Raw genomic sequence first — 15,296 nt, 5'->3', positions numbered from 1 at the left:
ACCTGGGAAGGTCAGAGGCCAGGACAAAGAAATGTCAGAATTAGAATCACATGTGAGGCACAAGGCTGTAAACCCTGAAACAGGTGAGTTGAAGCCGAACAAAACTGAAAAGGAAAACACAGTTCAGAATGGTCACTTAGGTCAAGTGCTCCAGGCAGAGCACCGCTGTGTCTCTCACCACTGGGCCCCTGCTCACCTGCCCTCTGGAGGCAGGGGATGGGGTCTTTCTCCACTGGCCAGCTCTTCCCAGTTGGCCATGAGGCAGAACTGACACCTTTGGGGAAATCATTCATTCATTCAATTTTAATTATACACCAACTTGTGCCAGGCACAACTGAATGGGTAGGGGGGACACATCAGGAAACAAAATGGCTTCTGCCTTCATGGAACTTAGATTAAGAGAGTAGAAGCAAGGGTTTCTGATGAATTGAAAATGAGCTCTGTAGCTTAAATCTACCACATCTCAAGGGCCTATGGTCTGCCCTTCCTGGGGGGGTTGGGAAGTCAGTTTTAGCAACTGGACTTTGGAGTGGTAAGAAGTGACAGTTTGATTTCAAGGACCTAGTAGAACCAGAGAAAGCAGCCCCCAAAGGCAAAGATCTTAGCCTCGGAGTACATGCAAACAGGTGCCCATAGACCAGCCCTTCTTGTTCAAGGGCTGTACGATTGACCCCTATATCCAAGTGTCTGTTTAGTTTAGTTTGCTTAAAGCAGCCAGGAAGTGTACAGCATTTTACAAAAAAATTCCACCCAGAATGTTTTTCTAATGGTCATTAAAGAAAAAAAAAAACTCATTTACATAGAAAATTTACCTCCGCAAAGGAAGGTTTCGTTCAGAGCTCAAGTTTCCTAATCCTGGATCTCCAGGAAGACTGAAAGCAATTTCTCACGCGGCTCATCATGTTCAGAAATCCCTTTACAATTTGTTAATAGATGTCCGAACCCATTCGAATGTTCAAATTAATCCACACAGTACTAGCTGGAGGTTAGGGCCGGACAGGAGAATGGCTTTTGCATATTTGTTTTGTTTTAGTTGCTGCGGTCCTGGGAGCCGCCGGGATACTGAGCAGGTTCCCACGGAAACCACCGGTGGTGGGGTGGGGTGGGGTGGGGGAGGACCGGAGGAGGGGCGGATCCCGAGTTCCCGGCCCCGCTACTCGGCCGTGGGAGGGGCCCTAGAGCGGGGTGGGTCCGGAGCGGGGTTGGGGGGGCGCGGGGCGGGGCGGGAGGTCGAAGGGCGGAGCCTGAGTGCGCCTGCGCAGTGCGCGCTACTCAGGAAGGCGGAGGCGACGCGCAGGAGGGAAGATGGAAGACTACCAGGCTGCGGAGGAGGTAACCGCCGGGTCGGGAAATGGAAGGGTGAAGGCCGAGAACGCCCGGCGCAAGTGGGCGGCAACAGCCAAGGGCGTGTGTGGGCTTCCAGGCCGCGTCTGGACGTGGGCGGCGGCAGTCTCCGGGGCAGACTGACGGTACCAGCGCCCTCCACAGCGCTGCGCGGTGACCCCCGGCCCGGCCTGCTCGGGGCGTCGGCGCCGGGCCCGGGGGCGGAGCTCGGGGCTGGGCAGGGGCTCCCCGCGTGGCGGCGTGCGCCCACTCTTTCTTCCGGGAGGGGTGCCGCAGCCTTGGGATTTCTACCTGGGGCGGGGCCTCTCCCGTCCCTGGCGCCCCCTGCCCGCCCCGTGTCCCGAGCCAGCCGGTGCCGGCCGCGCCCCTGGCCCCGCCGGGTCGCGAGCCTGGTTCCGCGCGGGCCTGCCACGCCCCCGACCTGCTGCAGCCCCTCGGCCAGCCGCTACCCGAACCTGGCCCAGCGCCGGCCCGGCACGCCCCCGCCCCGCTCCACACCCGCTGCCCCGCAGCGCCCCGTGTCTGGGCTCCGCGCGGACCCGCCACACCCCTGACTCGCTGCGCTCCCGCTGCCCGCGGAACCTGGCTGCGTGCAGCCCCGCCACGCCCCCGATCCGCTCCACTCCCTAACCCTACTGCCCCTCCCGACCCTGCTCCACGGAGCCGGGCCCGCCGGGAGGCTGCTATCACTCCCTCCCTTTATTCGGCGGTGCAGACCCCCACCCTGGACTAGGTGCTCCGCGTCTGCGGCTGGGGAAGACTGAAGGCCGCATGTATGTCTGCTGCTGTTTTAACGCAAGACTCCAGAATGACATGCACGCGTGACACGCAAATGCAGTCGCATCTTTCAGGTCTCAGGCTGTGTGAGAAATGCAGAAGTGCACTGTAGGAGAGCCTGCCTTTGTCTGCCGGCCCGAACCTTGTTCTTCAGTTCGGTGCTTACACCCACCATGGCTGCCATCACTTAAGTTTCATTTTCAATTTGAGTTTGAGATGTCAGTGTGAGAGCTCCTATTTGTGGGGGAAAGACAATCTCTCATTGCCTCGATGAAGAAGCAGGGTAAACCACACAATTACTTGCCGAGCAGCAGACATTTGTTCTAACGGTGTGCTTCCCTTCCGTTTAACACGCACTAGGGAGTATAGCTGATGGGGGCCATTATAGAAAAATAGTTGCCCATTTTGTTCTTGCTAAGTAATAATTCTCGTTGAAATTGAAATAAGTTGAGTCCTACATATTATGCAGACTGTCAAAAATAAAAGCTATAGGTGAAGTTGTTAAGGTTTGATATTTTACCATTTTTCAAACAGTGTAAGCAGGAATGTTTGGAGGGGAAAGAAAACATCTAAGACTTAAGGACTGATGCTAGAGTTTCCGTTTTGATCTGATTTCCTAAGTACCCCATGAATGGCCGTGTGGTATCAGTGTTTGACTGCTGCGAACAACCAGTGGATAATTATGAGAAGACATGGCTCAGGAGCATCTAGCAAAGGAAAAGCTTTTCTCCATAAACTAACTAATTTAGGAAAATAGCTTGTATTATAGGGATAGCCATAAAACTTAAACAAAAAAAAAGGAAATGACACTGTAAGAGAAATCTCTTAATACTGGCATTCTAATTCTGGCTCCCACCAAATGGGGTGGCTAAGGGACTTCATTATTCCAGATCTCACTTGCAGATCTGTAAATTGAAGGGCTGAACAGAGTGTCTGTTTACAGGAGATAAAGGCCTAGGCCCTTTGGAAGATGAGACCTTGACTTTTTTCTAGTCGGGGTGCCTTAGGTATTTGCTAATCCATGCCAGTCTCTTCTGAACTAGCCTTTTCTGCTTAGCCTCTGACTTCATGTACATACCTGGACCTTTGTAAGACTACTCTCAACTCATTGTTCTTATTTCTTAAAGAAGCTGAAACTGCCCAGGGGATTCTGTACAATTCCACTTTCCACTAAAAGTCCACTGAAATGCCCTTCAACCTTTTTCCTAGTTAGCCACGTGGCTAGTTACACAGGGACATTTCCGTATGGTTTAGTATCATGGAAGTCCCTGGAAGGATCCTTTAAATCTCAAGAAATCATTTGATCTGTAAGATACAGCAAATTTTCATTCATTTGGAGAGTTGGATTTGTCTGCAAGCAGGCCAGCTCGTGAGTACAGCAAGTGAGAGGGCTTCAGGCAGTCTGCACTCGATCCTATGGAGAGAAAAGGCGTGGCGTGGACAGAGCCCTGGTAGTTGGCATCCAGCAGGCAGGAAAGCTCACTGCCAGAAGCAGGGCACTCTGACTTTATTCCACCAGGATTCACAATGACTGAGGGCCTGGGGCTGCCCTCTAGAAGGCATGTTCAGAGCTAAGTACTGTTCGCAGCACTCAGAACCTTGTGCCCTTTCAAATGTACCCTGTGTAAAAAGAAAACCATCTTTAAGCTCCTGCCATTAGATTACTGGTGGCAGCCCACCTCCCTGCTCTCCCTGAGGCACTGGTGGAGAACGGCTGTACCAGCAGCCGGTGCTGTCCTGAAGTAGGACAGCATTAAAAAGGACACATAATTCTGGGGAAGTAGTAGTATTGTACACTTTATCACTAACGGTGGATAAAAACAAAACAAAACGTTTTTAAGTTTCCAACCTCCTAATCAGTTTACATCAGGAAAGGTGTCAGCTACTTTAAACAAAAGTCAAGGAACTCGTTAAACTTCTGGTTTGTTAATGATGCTAGTCAGCCAGTTGAAATGGAGAGAGAGATTGAATCTAAAGTCAGGTCAGCCTTTTGGCCCATGGCATGATTAAAACAAACCAAAGCCCTTTAAGTTATATACATACTCTAGACTCCTGACGGCCTCTCACCTGCTCTGTGATCCTCAAAGAGCCACTCGGCATTTCTGAGTCTCTTGGTAAAATGAGAAATTTAGTTTGGTTCTTTCTAAGTCCTCATTTCTAAATTGTATTCATTACAACGTTGCATTAATCAGTGCAGTGGAAACCGATCTTTTAAAGCCATCAAACTTAACTTATTTTCTTGCTTACAGACTGCTTTTGTTGTCGATGAAGTGAGCAACATTGTAAAAGAGGTAAGAGGAAGAATGCTTGTTTTTAATATGTTGATTAATGGCTTTATGAGTGAAAATAATGTGTTCTAAATACTATCTTGGAATTGTTTCAACTGAGCCTGTGTGTTTTGGCATTTCAAATAACAGTTTTTACTTCAGTGAATATGTAGATAAGAATTACTCCCATATTATGTAAATTATATATTTTAAACCAGACAGGAAAAGTAATATATTAGCATTATTATCGAATATTACTAAGACTTGATTCTGTAACCTTTTAACATAAAAGACTTGTGGTCACGGTATACAAGTAAATGTTTCTGGTGTCGAATAAAGAGTGAATATAAAAAACTGATTAACTTCCAGTTACTTACGACCTGATGATCCAGGTGGGGCTTACCCGTTTGTCTTATATTCCTGAACTACCTATTTCATCATTTTTCACCATGGTACCTCCCTTACATGATGGCAGTGGAAGACAAAATGGGGTATTTGTTCTTCATTCATTGGAAAAATACGTGTCAAGGGGGCATTAGGGACTGACTATCAAGAGGTTTACAGTACAGGGCGGGCGCAGGCAGGCACTTACCAAATCGTCACACCAGAAAATGTAACCGTGGATTCCCTGTGTGTACCGTGTGCCACCGTACATGGTGCTGTGAGGGATCTGACTCACCTGGTGCATTCACAGCTAGAATCTGGAGAATGAACAGGAGTCGTGTTAACTCCGCAAAAAGAGGGGCAGACATTCCAGGAAGTGTGCCCGTGCACAGGCCCTGTGGCAGGACTGTGTATGGTGCGTTTGAGGGACTGAAATGAAGCAGATGGGCCCGGAGTAGTGCAGAGTCCTGGGACGGGAATGAGGCCAGAAGGATTTTCCTTATTAGTCCTTCTCTTCCTGTGTAAATTGAGCACAGACTGAAGCCATCAGCCAGAGGAAAGCCATTAGATGATCGAAGTTTAAAGTGCCAGCTGAGAGTATGTGTGTAATGTGGAATTGACTGTAACGCAGATTTTTATCTAATGCCAGAGTGATGAAGAACCACAGCCTGTTTTTGTGACCAAAAACAGCAAAACACCAAAAAGCAAAATGATTTTGTTCTACCATATGCGTTATTCACCAGCACAGGTGATTTTCTAGTTGTTGTTCAGGACCTGTAACGGTTTGCTTTTGTTTTCGCACACGGTGTTTCTTAAGGAACAAGGGGCGGGGGGTGGGTAGCAAGAAGGTGCTGGAGCCGCAGTTGAACTGTGAGAAGTGGGGATGGCTTGCTGCGAGGTCCCCTGTGATCTCACTTGTTTTCCGCATCGTCTTTGACTCAGTTGCCAGGCAACAAGTGCAGTTGAACATAGACTCTTCCAGTCTCCACGAAAGCATCAAGTAACATTGCTGTGGTACTCTCACGTGGTCACTGGGGTCAACAGCTTTTTCGCCCCTGGCAATAGGTTAATTCTTCCCTGGAGCTCTTTTAAGGATTGCGCAGTAATAAATTTGAGTCCAAAATTGGAGGGGAGTTTTCCTCCCTCTCTGAAAAACAGTGAATTCCAAAGTGTATGTGGAGAGAGCTGCCAAAGTTAGATGTTCAGCTTGAGCAATGCCCCCCTCTTCTTCACCACCCCCCAACTTCTTTGACCAATATCCAGATCTAGTAATAACCAGGTCCTTTTAAACTAGGAGCACCTATGTCCCCACAACCTCATTTTATCCCGAGTTGGGGAGGGGGCAGAACATGTCAGAGGATGAGAAGAAGCTATGATAATGGGTGGGGGTGCAGGGGAAGGCTAGAAGCTAAATGAGGTGTGTCTAATGACTGCTCAGAGTCCCAGGATAAATGGGTAGAAATCAGGGTGTGATTATAGGTAGCTCTTTGTTCCTCAAAAGCAAGATCACTGAGCTTTTGTCCCAGACAGTAGACCCTAATGCATCTCGAGTGTATACAACTCAGACCCCGGGACTGTTTCTCTCTGCATGCCTGAGGACAGTACTGGGCCTTCCTCAAATGATTTTAGATCATAACTGTCATCAGAATTCAGGTTTCTGGTTTCTAGCTAGAAAAGGGGTAGAGAAGAAAGCCACTTAGTTAGAGGCAGGCACACTGGCATCAGCATAAAGAGGCCCAGAAAATCATAAAATGGTAATAGCCTAACTACAAACTTGGGCAAGAGAAGGGGCAAGCAGCTGTACTACGTATTCCTGAGTAAACTCTGAACCCTCTCCAGGATGCAGGATGGGAAGAGACAATTTCAAACAGAAAAATTCATCATAAGCTTAAAATAATTTTTGTAATATATAGGACTCATTTTTTTATTATCTGAAAAGTATACTTAAGTGTTAACATATTCCCAGAAAATGTGGGATAAAAGAAGTATTTTTGAAGACATGATTATTTGGGTAGGTTTTTATGTTGTCAGTTGTACAACCAGTAAGGATTTTTCTGTCTGCTATACTTTTAAGAAAGGAATGGGCAAAGGAGAATATTTTCTAGCCTCAGTAGGAAAAAAAAGATTATCTCCAGGTACCAACTACAACAGTCGACAGTAAATTCAGTCAACATGTTTTTAAAAATTGACAGATCCTATATAAGTGTGGATTTTAGAAAATGGTATAAAATTTATTTAATGAGGGGCGCCTGGATAGCTCAGTTGTTAAGCCTCTGCCTTCAGCTCAGGTCATGATCCCAGGGTCCTAGGATTGAGCCCCACATTGGGCTCCCTGCTCAGGGGAAGTCTGCTTCTCCCTCTCCCATTTCCCATTTGTGTTCCCTCTCTCACGGTCTCTCTGTCAAATAAATAAGATCTTAAAAAAAAACAAAACATTTAATGAAGGAGGACGCTGTTAAACAAAGGTGTATTTCCAAAGGGGTGCTCATGGCTTATGCTCACGTTTTATGCAGATTATATTTCCACAGTCTTCGGGTGAGGAACTCCGGTACCTGCCGCAGGGCACTGGGCGTCTTCTGCGAACAGTGACCTCTGCTCTGTGTTCCAGGCTATAGAGAGCGCGATCGGTGGCAATGCCTACCAGCACAGCAAAGTGAATCAGTGGACCACAAACGTAGTAGAACAAACTTTAAGCCAACTCACCAAGCTGGGAAAGCCATTTAAGTACATCGGTAATGCACCTCTGCCTCTCCTACATACTGGGGGGGGGGGGGGTTCTTGAAGCACTGCTGAGAGGCGGGACTGGTGTCAGAAGAGGTGCAGCAGCGTGTGACCTCAGAGCACATGCGCAGCAGTAGGGGCAGGTCCCCATGCCGTGCGCTTGACCCCCGGCGGGCCTGGCGGGCGGCTGGAACAGTTGCAGGGCGCACCTCCGGGACTTCCCAGCACTTAACGCCAGGCGCTTGGAGAACAGGCACGGGGGGGGGGGGGGGGGGGGGAGGGCGGGGCAGGCTGTGGCATGCCTCTGTCACAGGGCCAGTCTGCCCCGGTGACTGCCCCATGGACACCTACCACGGGATCCACGTCCGAATGCGGAGAGTAGGCGGAGAGAAAGGTGTGTTGCCAAGTAGATTTCTCTAACAGACGTTTGTTTTCGTTGAAGTGACCTGTGTGATTATGCAGAAGAACGGAGCGGGGCTGCACACGGCGAGTTCCTGCTTCTGGGACAGCTCTACGGACGGTATGGTCTCCCCTTTGCTCTGTGAACACTTGTCACGGGCCTTTCCCTGAGGCCGCGTGGCGCCTCCTCCACCCCGCTGAGACCTAGAGTTTTCCAGGCAGGGTTTTCTGGAGCGCGGGCTTGGATGTTTCCGGTCTCGGGATGCGTGCCTACCAGAGTCCCCTGCTGACGCCTTGCAGAGAGCCCAGGCTGAGCGGCCTTCCCTGTTCGTGGGCCGTGCAGAAGTGTGAGAGGTCGGGGCGGCGCGCCCCCGGCTCCCCGGGCTGAGCTCCGTGCCTTCTCCCCGCAGGCAGCTGCACCGTGCGGTGGGAGAACAAGACCATGTACTGCATCGTCAGCGCCTTCGGGCTGTCCATCTGAGGCTCGCCGGCCTCCGCCCGTGCCTGCGCGCGCCGCCTCTCCCCACGGCCGCGGGCTCCGGCCAGCACCTTCCTCCTCTCTCTCGTGGCGCTCACGGCGTCAAGGACAGCCAGGTGACTGCCCTGTTCTGTGAACGGCATAGCCAAGTCCGAGGACTGTCATCCTGGGTGCTCAGGCCTCTGCTGCCACTCTCTTAACTCTGAATATTTCTTTTCCAAAGGTGCTAAAAACTGCAATCTGCTAGTTTGAAACTTTCTCTCTCTCAGATACACTAATTTTCCATACTTTGTACTTTGGTTAGAATAATAAATTATTCCACTTTGAAGTTTGTGTTTTTCTTCAGAGTCTAAATGATACCACAAATGAATTCTTCCGACTTCACTAGTGATTTTAGAATCTATAAAATTGCAAAAACAAAAAGTTACGATCTGTGTTGGTCCTGTCGATTGCAGGGCGTGCTGCGTGGCCCCGGGGGGTGCAGGGTCCTGCAGCTTCCAGGAGGCGGCCAGCTGGTCCCCACTGCGGCCGGGACTCCAGGCCGCACGCCCTGCCCGGGCCGTGGCGCGCAGGCTTCTGCTCCAGCCTCCTCCCCGCGTCAGCTGCAGTCCTCCAGAAAGGAGCTAGTGCTGCAGGGCCTCCCACATGCTTTCACCGTCATTCATTTTGTGTCCATATTAGGCCCTTATTTATACATCAGCATTACATAGAGACCCCGTTGGGAGGCTATCTGATGGACTGAAAGGTGTTATATAAGGGGGGAGGTGGGCCCCAAGCCCCAGTCTGTGACCTCACCTTCAGCGCTCATCCACGGCCACGTTCACAGAGGAATAAAGACAGGCTTTGTGTCCACTTGCTGAAATCAAGAAAGTTCTACTTTTGGCCCCAAAGCACTCATGCCTGAATGGCCAAATGAACACACGCAGGAGCAAATAAATGCCATAAGAAAGGACTGAGTATGTAAAATTCATTAATATTTACCAGAAAGGAAGTTTCACAATGAAGCCATTCCCAAGTGTCAGTTTGCCATAAATAAACATTTATTCACTTTTGATTGAATACAATGATCGTTCTGTCATCAGGGGTTTCTGTGCTCGTGGACACAGTTTCAGGATCTGTTACACAGTTCTAGCTTTCCCTTTGAACCTCAAGTTGTTATTATTTTACAAATATGTACAATCTTTTTGTAAAAAGGCAGTTTTCAGTAGCAGAAAATTCTGTTTCACTGTGTGGTATCATAGTTACCAGTATATCTAAAACATGTCAAGTCAACATGAACAGGGTAACAAGATGTCACAGACTAAAGCGACTTCCCTTGGGCCTGGGGAAAAGATTTGTAGCTTTTTTTCCCCAAAAGTCTAACCTCTAAGGCAATTGGTTTCTAAAATCTTCAAAATACATAAATATTCTTTAGTGACTTAACTCATACTCACTAGATGTCCCTTTTCACGATCCGGTCTCTGAGCTTCCATGGTTTTCCCTGGGAGGAGGATTCCAGGAAATAAGTCACTGACAATACCGTGACTGACTTAACACAACTGCACCTTCATTAAGTAGTTCATGGAATGCTTGAGGCTGGTGACAGTTGTCTTGTAACCTGCCCATTTAGTGGGCTGGGTTTACGTAATGTATCTAAACTTTTATTGCAATCTAATTATGTACAGGAACAATCTTACAAACCTTGAATATATTTTATATATCCCCTTCTCTAGCCTTTCAAATGGGGCTTAAGAGAGAGAAAACTGCATCACTTCACTGCTGTAATGATTTAATAATAAATCAAGCAGACCTATTACCCACACGGATAATGATGCTCTCCCTAGGGAAGCTGAATACGTACGGTCATCTTCCAGGTTCCCCTAGACTGGACCAGTGTAAAAAATTATCCCAAAGATGATGTTATTCAAGCCATTACCATGGAGAACTAAAGTCAGCCCTTTGAATTTACAACTGAAGTTTGCAAAACTGATACTCTCCAAGAAAAAACAATTTTCTTGCTACTGTCTAAAGTTTCTGGCAGACTTTAGTGTTTCAACCTAATGCCTACGGCATATAAACTACATGCTAAATGCTGTATACTTTAAGCAAATTTTTACATGGAGTATGTAATATGTTGATACATACGACACACCGGAGACTGAAAATGCACAATTTAACGAGAATCATTTTCCCCTTATGTACTCCCTTTTATCATTTTTTTGTTTCCAACTTAGTTACAAAAAGTAAATAAATACTCCCATATTTTCATTTCAGTGACTTGATGCCATGAAGAATCAAGTATGAAGGTATCAGTCATCAGTTTACAATATAATTATACTACAGGACGCAGACAGGTGTTAAAAAATTCTAATGTGTATGGCTAAATGCCTCAAATAGTTTACATTTACCGATAAATAACAGCATTCCAAATTATGGACATTTAATAATAATTTTAACTTGTAAACTATATCACATATTAGAATACATTAATTAGCACAAGTTTTCATCAATTTACATTAAATTATACTTAGTAGAAGTTGAAAAAATTTGGTAAAAGAAAAACTTTTCCAGTACCTTGGAGTACACAGAATCAAAAAAAGTCATCACACCATTGAAAAATGTAAAAACCATGTAAACTTGAATTACCCTTGCAATAATAACAGTTGTTTTAATTCAAACTTTTATATTTACAAGGTTTTAAAAACAAATGGAATCCATATTAAAGGTACGTTATCACTAAAGTTTAAACTAAACCGAAAGATGTGAAGTCGTAATGAAAAGTCTCTCATGAACCTCCAGAAGGGCCCAGGCTTACCTAAAGTGGAATCCAATTTTGAGCGATTGAGAGTTACTGCATAGATGGAGACAACGCAGGTCCTGCTTGCAGAGTGGCACAACCCTCTCCTACCCGCTGCGTCTGCCCCGACGCCGTCCATCAGGGGCTTAGCTGTGACCGTATGTCAACGGTTCAAGAGAGACGTTACTTCAGAGGAAAGGGAAAGGAGATCTCTATACTGGACTTATACTCAGTCTTTGACGTAAAGGAACTGGCGGCTCTCCAGGGCCTTCTATGATGCCACAGACAGAGCAGCTGGAGACAACCTTCCTCTCTGAGAGCCGGCCCTCCTCTTCCCTGGCCGCTGGAGGGCGGGGCACGCTTCCCAGCAAGTGACCTTCTACCCAGGGATGTGCTGCCATGAGTCATCGAAAATGTTTTACTTCCTTTCATCTAGGCTTCAAATGTGAAACTGAAAAAACTTTTTCACAGCAAAGAGTCTAAAATATATCAACCCTTTGTTTAGCTTTCACACACACACACAAATCCCATGGAGTGTTCTCTCTAAAGGAGTCGTAGAAATGACAGCTTACAGGAACTGTAGCGGATACGCTCTTCCCCATCCCAGCCACAGTGACAACCGTTCACATTCACACACGTACCCGCTCACGTGCACACACGTGTACACAGTCTCTTGGAAAACTATGGCAGCAAGACCTCTTCCCTGCAGCTGGCACTTGTCGATTATCTTACCCTTTCCTTAGGAATCTCAGCCAGTCCTCTGAGCCCCACGACCCGAGCTCTGCCCGGTGGTGGTGGTGCAAGACTAGAACCTGCTCGCCCACCACTTCCCTAATAAGCCATTACTCGGGCATTTCACACCAGACAGGAGTTATTCGTCACCTGGGAGGCTTGGTTACCTAGAACACTCGATAGGGAAGGACTGCCCTCGTGAGACAGGCACAGAAATAGGCTTCCCTTTGAGTTTAAGGGCTGAAACTGGTACAGGGCAGGGAAGAAAGAGGAGAACGCCACCATGCTGATGACGGCATTCATAAGGGCTTTCTTTCCATGGACTAAACAAAACAAAACATAACTCTACTAAAAACAGGAATAATTGCCTCCTCCCCACTAAAAATGAACTCTTTCTCAAAGGATTTGGCTGTTTACACTTACAGCGCCTCTCTTCCCAAATGCAGCCAATCTAAGTAAATTTGGCCCAATGTTTAAATTTCTCCTTGGTTTTGGTTTTCCTTTCAAAAATACATAAACAGATGAGGACCAGGAAATCTCTGCTTACGAGACAAGCCCAAACACCAGCAGGAGTGGGGAAGGCCAGGAAGCAGCGCCTCGGGAAAGCGGCGGGCCTGCAGCGGCCCGGGGCTCAGTCGCTCTCGGAGCCCTCCTTGTACTGCGCCCGGATGGCCTGGCCGTTCTGCAGGGGCATTTCTTCATAGTCACTCCTGTCACAAAAGAGACCCTTGATGCCATTCGGCTTTTGATAGCTCCTCCTCTGGTCTTCTCTTCCACACTGACGTGCCATTCTGGCAAGAAGGTGTTTCACAGCCTTGCGCTCCCCATTTCTATCGCCCACGGCCCGCTCCTCGCCCCCCAGCAAGCACCGGGGCCCACCGCCAGGAAGAACAGGTCCTCCTGTGGTCACCGCCCGGGCAAAGTGTTCAGAAAAAGGGAATACCACTCAGTCTAGTCAGAACAATGTAAAAACAGAACCTCACGGGATCGCAGGCCACTCCCAGGTGAAAGAAACATCATAAAGCCTTGAAAATCATTTTAGAATGACGGGCGGCCTGTTCAGTAAATGCACAAGAGCAGGCCGAATGCTCGGGGAGGCGGTGACTCACCCGTAGATCACGTCATCGTCCGAGTCATTCAGCATGGAGAAGGCAGGGTTGTCTTTCAGCTGGGACTCTGGAAGCCAACAGAAGCATTTTTATGCGATTAGCCCGGGCAGGTGGGCTGCTACAGAGAAAGGACAGGAGCCCAAAAGAGCGGGATTCCAATCCCAGCTTCCACCGATCATCATCGGTGGGACCTGAACAAATCTTGCCTCCCGAGCCCGTTTCTCACGTGCAAGTCGGGGGCAGCATCGGACCTAGCAGGAAGTGCCCGGAGGCGCCCTTGAATGGCAGCCGCGGGCCGGCTACTTCTCCCGAGGCCGTGGGGGTCACGGGGGCGGAAAACACCCCGGAGACCAGCGGCGCCCACCCTGCTTCCTCCCACCCCTGGGAAGGACGTGAGCCCCGCCATCCAGTCTCCTCATCTCAGCGGGGACTAGCCGCGCCCTCATCGCTGAGCCGCGGCCAGGCTCGAGGAACACGTTTTCACGAAGGCGCTTTGGGAACTCACACAACAGGGAAGCCAGGTGGTGGGTCGGAAACGCTACATCGCTTTTGCTGCCCAAGCTCCAGGACGTCCCCGTCCTTTTCAGCCTGCCTCACAGTCCGGCTCCTCTCACGTTCTGGCTTTCCCTGAATGGCCACGGTGCTAGCACTCGACAGACTTGGCGTCACACGGCTGAGGGACATGCCTGTGCGCCGGGCCCCTCTAACGGAACCTCTGTTCCCGTCCTGTGCCCTAACGACGCAGCCCGTGCCGGGTTCTCACCACGACTGGGCCCCCACCCCGGCCGCCTACCTTGTCCCTCGGCCAGGGCTATGGGGCCCAGCACTGCGGCCGCAGGGTGGCTTACCGTACAGGGCGTTCTTCGACGGAGAATACACAAAGGCCAGGGTGTAGAGGTAAAAGTTCAACAGGCCATAGAAAGATAAGAATTCAGCTGGTGATACTGGTCAAGGGAAATGAGCAGCGCAGGAACACCCCGTATTTGGACATTTCAGCCGGAGTCTTTGCTTTCCATCTGGCTGCCCCCTCCACCACCAGCAGTCCCTTCCACCGCTCACCACCAGCGAGGACCCAGACAGCAGGATGCCACTGGGCAAGCCCACAGCCAAAGGTCACCGTAACCTTTCAAGGTGATCTGTAACAGGTGCACCGCGCTCTTTTCTATCGGTGGAAACCCCTGGAGGTGGCAGGACCTGACGTGACCAAGTTACACACAAAGGGCAGGAGGGCCGAGTGCGCAAGTGGGTAAATCAAGACTGAAGTGAAGACCGGGACCAGTCTCTCGAATCAGTCGTTCTTCGTCTTCTCAGCGTAACAGACCGCTCTGAGAAGCTGATAACAGGTTAGTATGAAATCCAGCCACTAAAATTTATGAGAAATCTTGCATTGATTCTAAGTATGGAAGAGGCCCCCAAGAAAGAAGCTAAGATGTAAGGGAGTAACTCCAAAGCGCCCCTGATGGACACCATCGCTGAAAGGGGGTGTGGCGAGCTCTGGCCGCGCCCGAGGAGGAGTTTCATGCGGAGACGAGAAGCCCCGCGAGCCTCAGGCACACGTAGGAACCCGAAGGGCGTCCTGCTCTTATGAGTCCTTTCTGGGGACACAGGTTTAAACTGCCCTCATCGCCAAACCCGTGGATATAGCAGCTGGACACATCTGGGTGATGGGGAGGGAGGACTCCCACATCGGGCTCCGCCTCCCCTCAGTGCTCTGTGGGGAGAAGAGGCACCTCGGACTGCTGCGAGGTTCCACACAGAGCTTGGGTTCCTGAAGAATCCCCAGGGACAGGAGAGCAGGGTGGCAGGGAGGGCAGCTGGGGAGCGTGACTCCCTCGGGACCGAGTGGCCCTGCCGAGCCCGAGCGCTGCCCGCGGGGGTGGGCCCCGCAGCGCGCGGCCGGCCTCTCCCTCGCAGCGGCAGCCGCGGCCCAGCGGCCACCCCGTGCGGAGCGCGCGAAGCCTGAAGGCTGCCGTGGGAAGGATATAGTTCTGGTAGTGCGTGGACAGTTCGGCTACGAAATTGTCTTGCAGTACCTGCGCTCCGAACCTTAAGTACAGGATGACGATGCTGGAACCAGGGGAAAGGACAATAAATAAACACAGACGAGGACGTGGCTGGAGCTCCCAGAGCTCGCCCCACCCTCCCCGCGCGCTCGGTCCCTTCACTACCATTTGCGCGCGGGCCGTGCGCGCCCCCGCCCCGCGCCCCCGCTGCTGCTGGGCCTCAGACCCGGCGTCGCGGCCGCTGCTGGGGCGGAGGCAGCGAACTGTGCCACAGACCATGTCCCCGCACGAGGGGCCTCAAAGCAC

At 49.9% G+C, this 15,296-nt stretch overlaps 2 protein-coding genes across 7 annotated transcripts in view; one reads left to right on the top strand and one right to left on the bottom strand.

Annotated features, from left to right (window-relative positions):
• The first annotated feature begins 1,231 nt into the window (after window positions 1-1,231).
• DYNLT1 (dynein light chain Tctex-type 1) lies at window positions 1,232-8,698 on the top strand. The gene is made up of 5 exons (XM_032836469.1): window positions 1,232-1,332; window positions 4,371-4,412; window positions 7,381-7,504; window positions 7,936-8,013; window positions 8,303-8,698. Exons 1-5 carry the CDS (start codon window positions 1,306-1,308, stop codon window positions 8,371-8,373), a joined length of 342 nt encoding a protein of 113 aa, XP_032692360.1. The 5' UTR covers window positions 1,232-1,305; the 3' UTR covers window positions 8,374-8,698.
• A 3,576-nt stretch (window positions 8,699-12,274) lies between these two features.
• The window catches only part of TMEM181 (transmembrane protein 181), a 67,520-nt gene continuing 64,498 nt past the window's right edge, over window positions 12,275-15,296 (bottom strand). For all 6 annotated transcript variants that reach the window (XM_032836462.1, XM_032836467.1, XM_032836465.1 and 3 more), the window contains exons 14-17: window positions 14,972-15,054; window positions 13,836-13,925; window positions 12,988-13,054; window positions 12,275-12,588 (exon numbers count right to left, since the gene is read on the bottom strand). In XM_032836462.1, coding sequence (XP_032692353.1) covers window positions 12,510-12,588; window positions 12,988-13,054; window positions 13,836-13,925; window positions 14,972-15,054 — 319 coding nt within the window. In that variant the 3' untranslated portion in view covers window positions 12,275-12,509. The remainder of the gene's footprint in view (window positions 12,589-12,987; window positions 13,055-13,835; window positions 13,926-14,971; window positions 15,055-15,296) is intronic.

This window comes from Lontra canadensis, unplaced genomic scaffold (genome assembly GCF_010015895.1).
Source record: "Lontra canadensis isolate GAN:19392208 unplaced genomic scaffold, GSC_riverotter_1.0 scaffold92, whole genome shotgun sequence".
NCBI classification, from domain to species: Eukaryota; Metazoa; Chordata; class Mammalia; order Carnivora; family Mustelidae; genus Lontra; species Lontra canadensis.
Note: the sequence above shows the minus strand (reverse complement) of the source record. Positions and strands in the feature narration are given on the sequence as shown.

What these genes read in the sequence shown, in the direction of transcription:
- DYNLT1 (XM_032836469.1), top strand. Translation starts at nt 1,306, where the DNA reads ATGGAAGACTACCAGGCTGCGGAGGAG. An exon ending in ACTACCAGGCTGCGGAGGAG is followed by an intron (nt 1,333 to 4,370) that starts GTAACCGCCGGG and finishes TCTTGCTTACAG; the next exon opens with ACTGCTTTTGTTGTCGATGA. An exon ending in TGAGCAACATTGTAAAAGAG is followed by an intron (nt 4,413 to 7,380) that starts GTAAGAGGAAGA and finishes TCTGTGTTCCAG; the next exon opens with GCTATAGAGAGCGCGATCGG.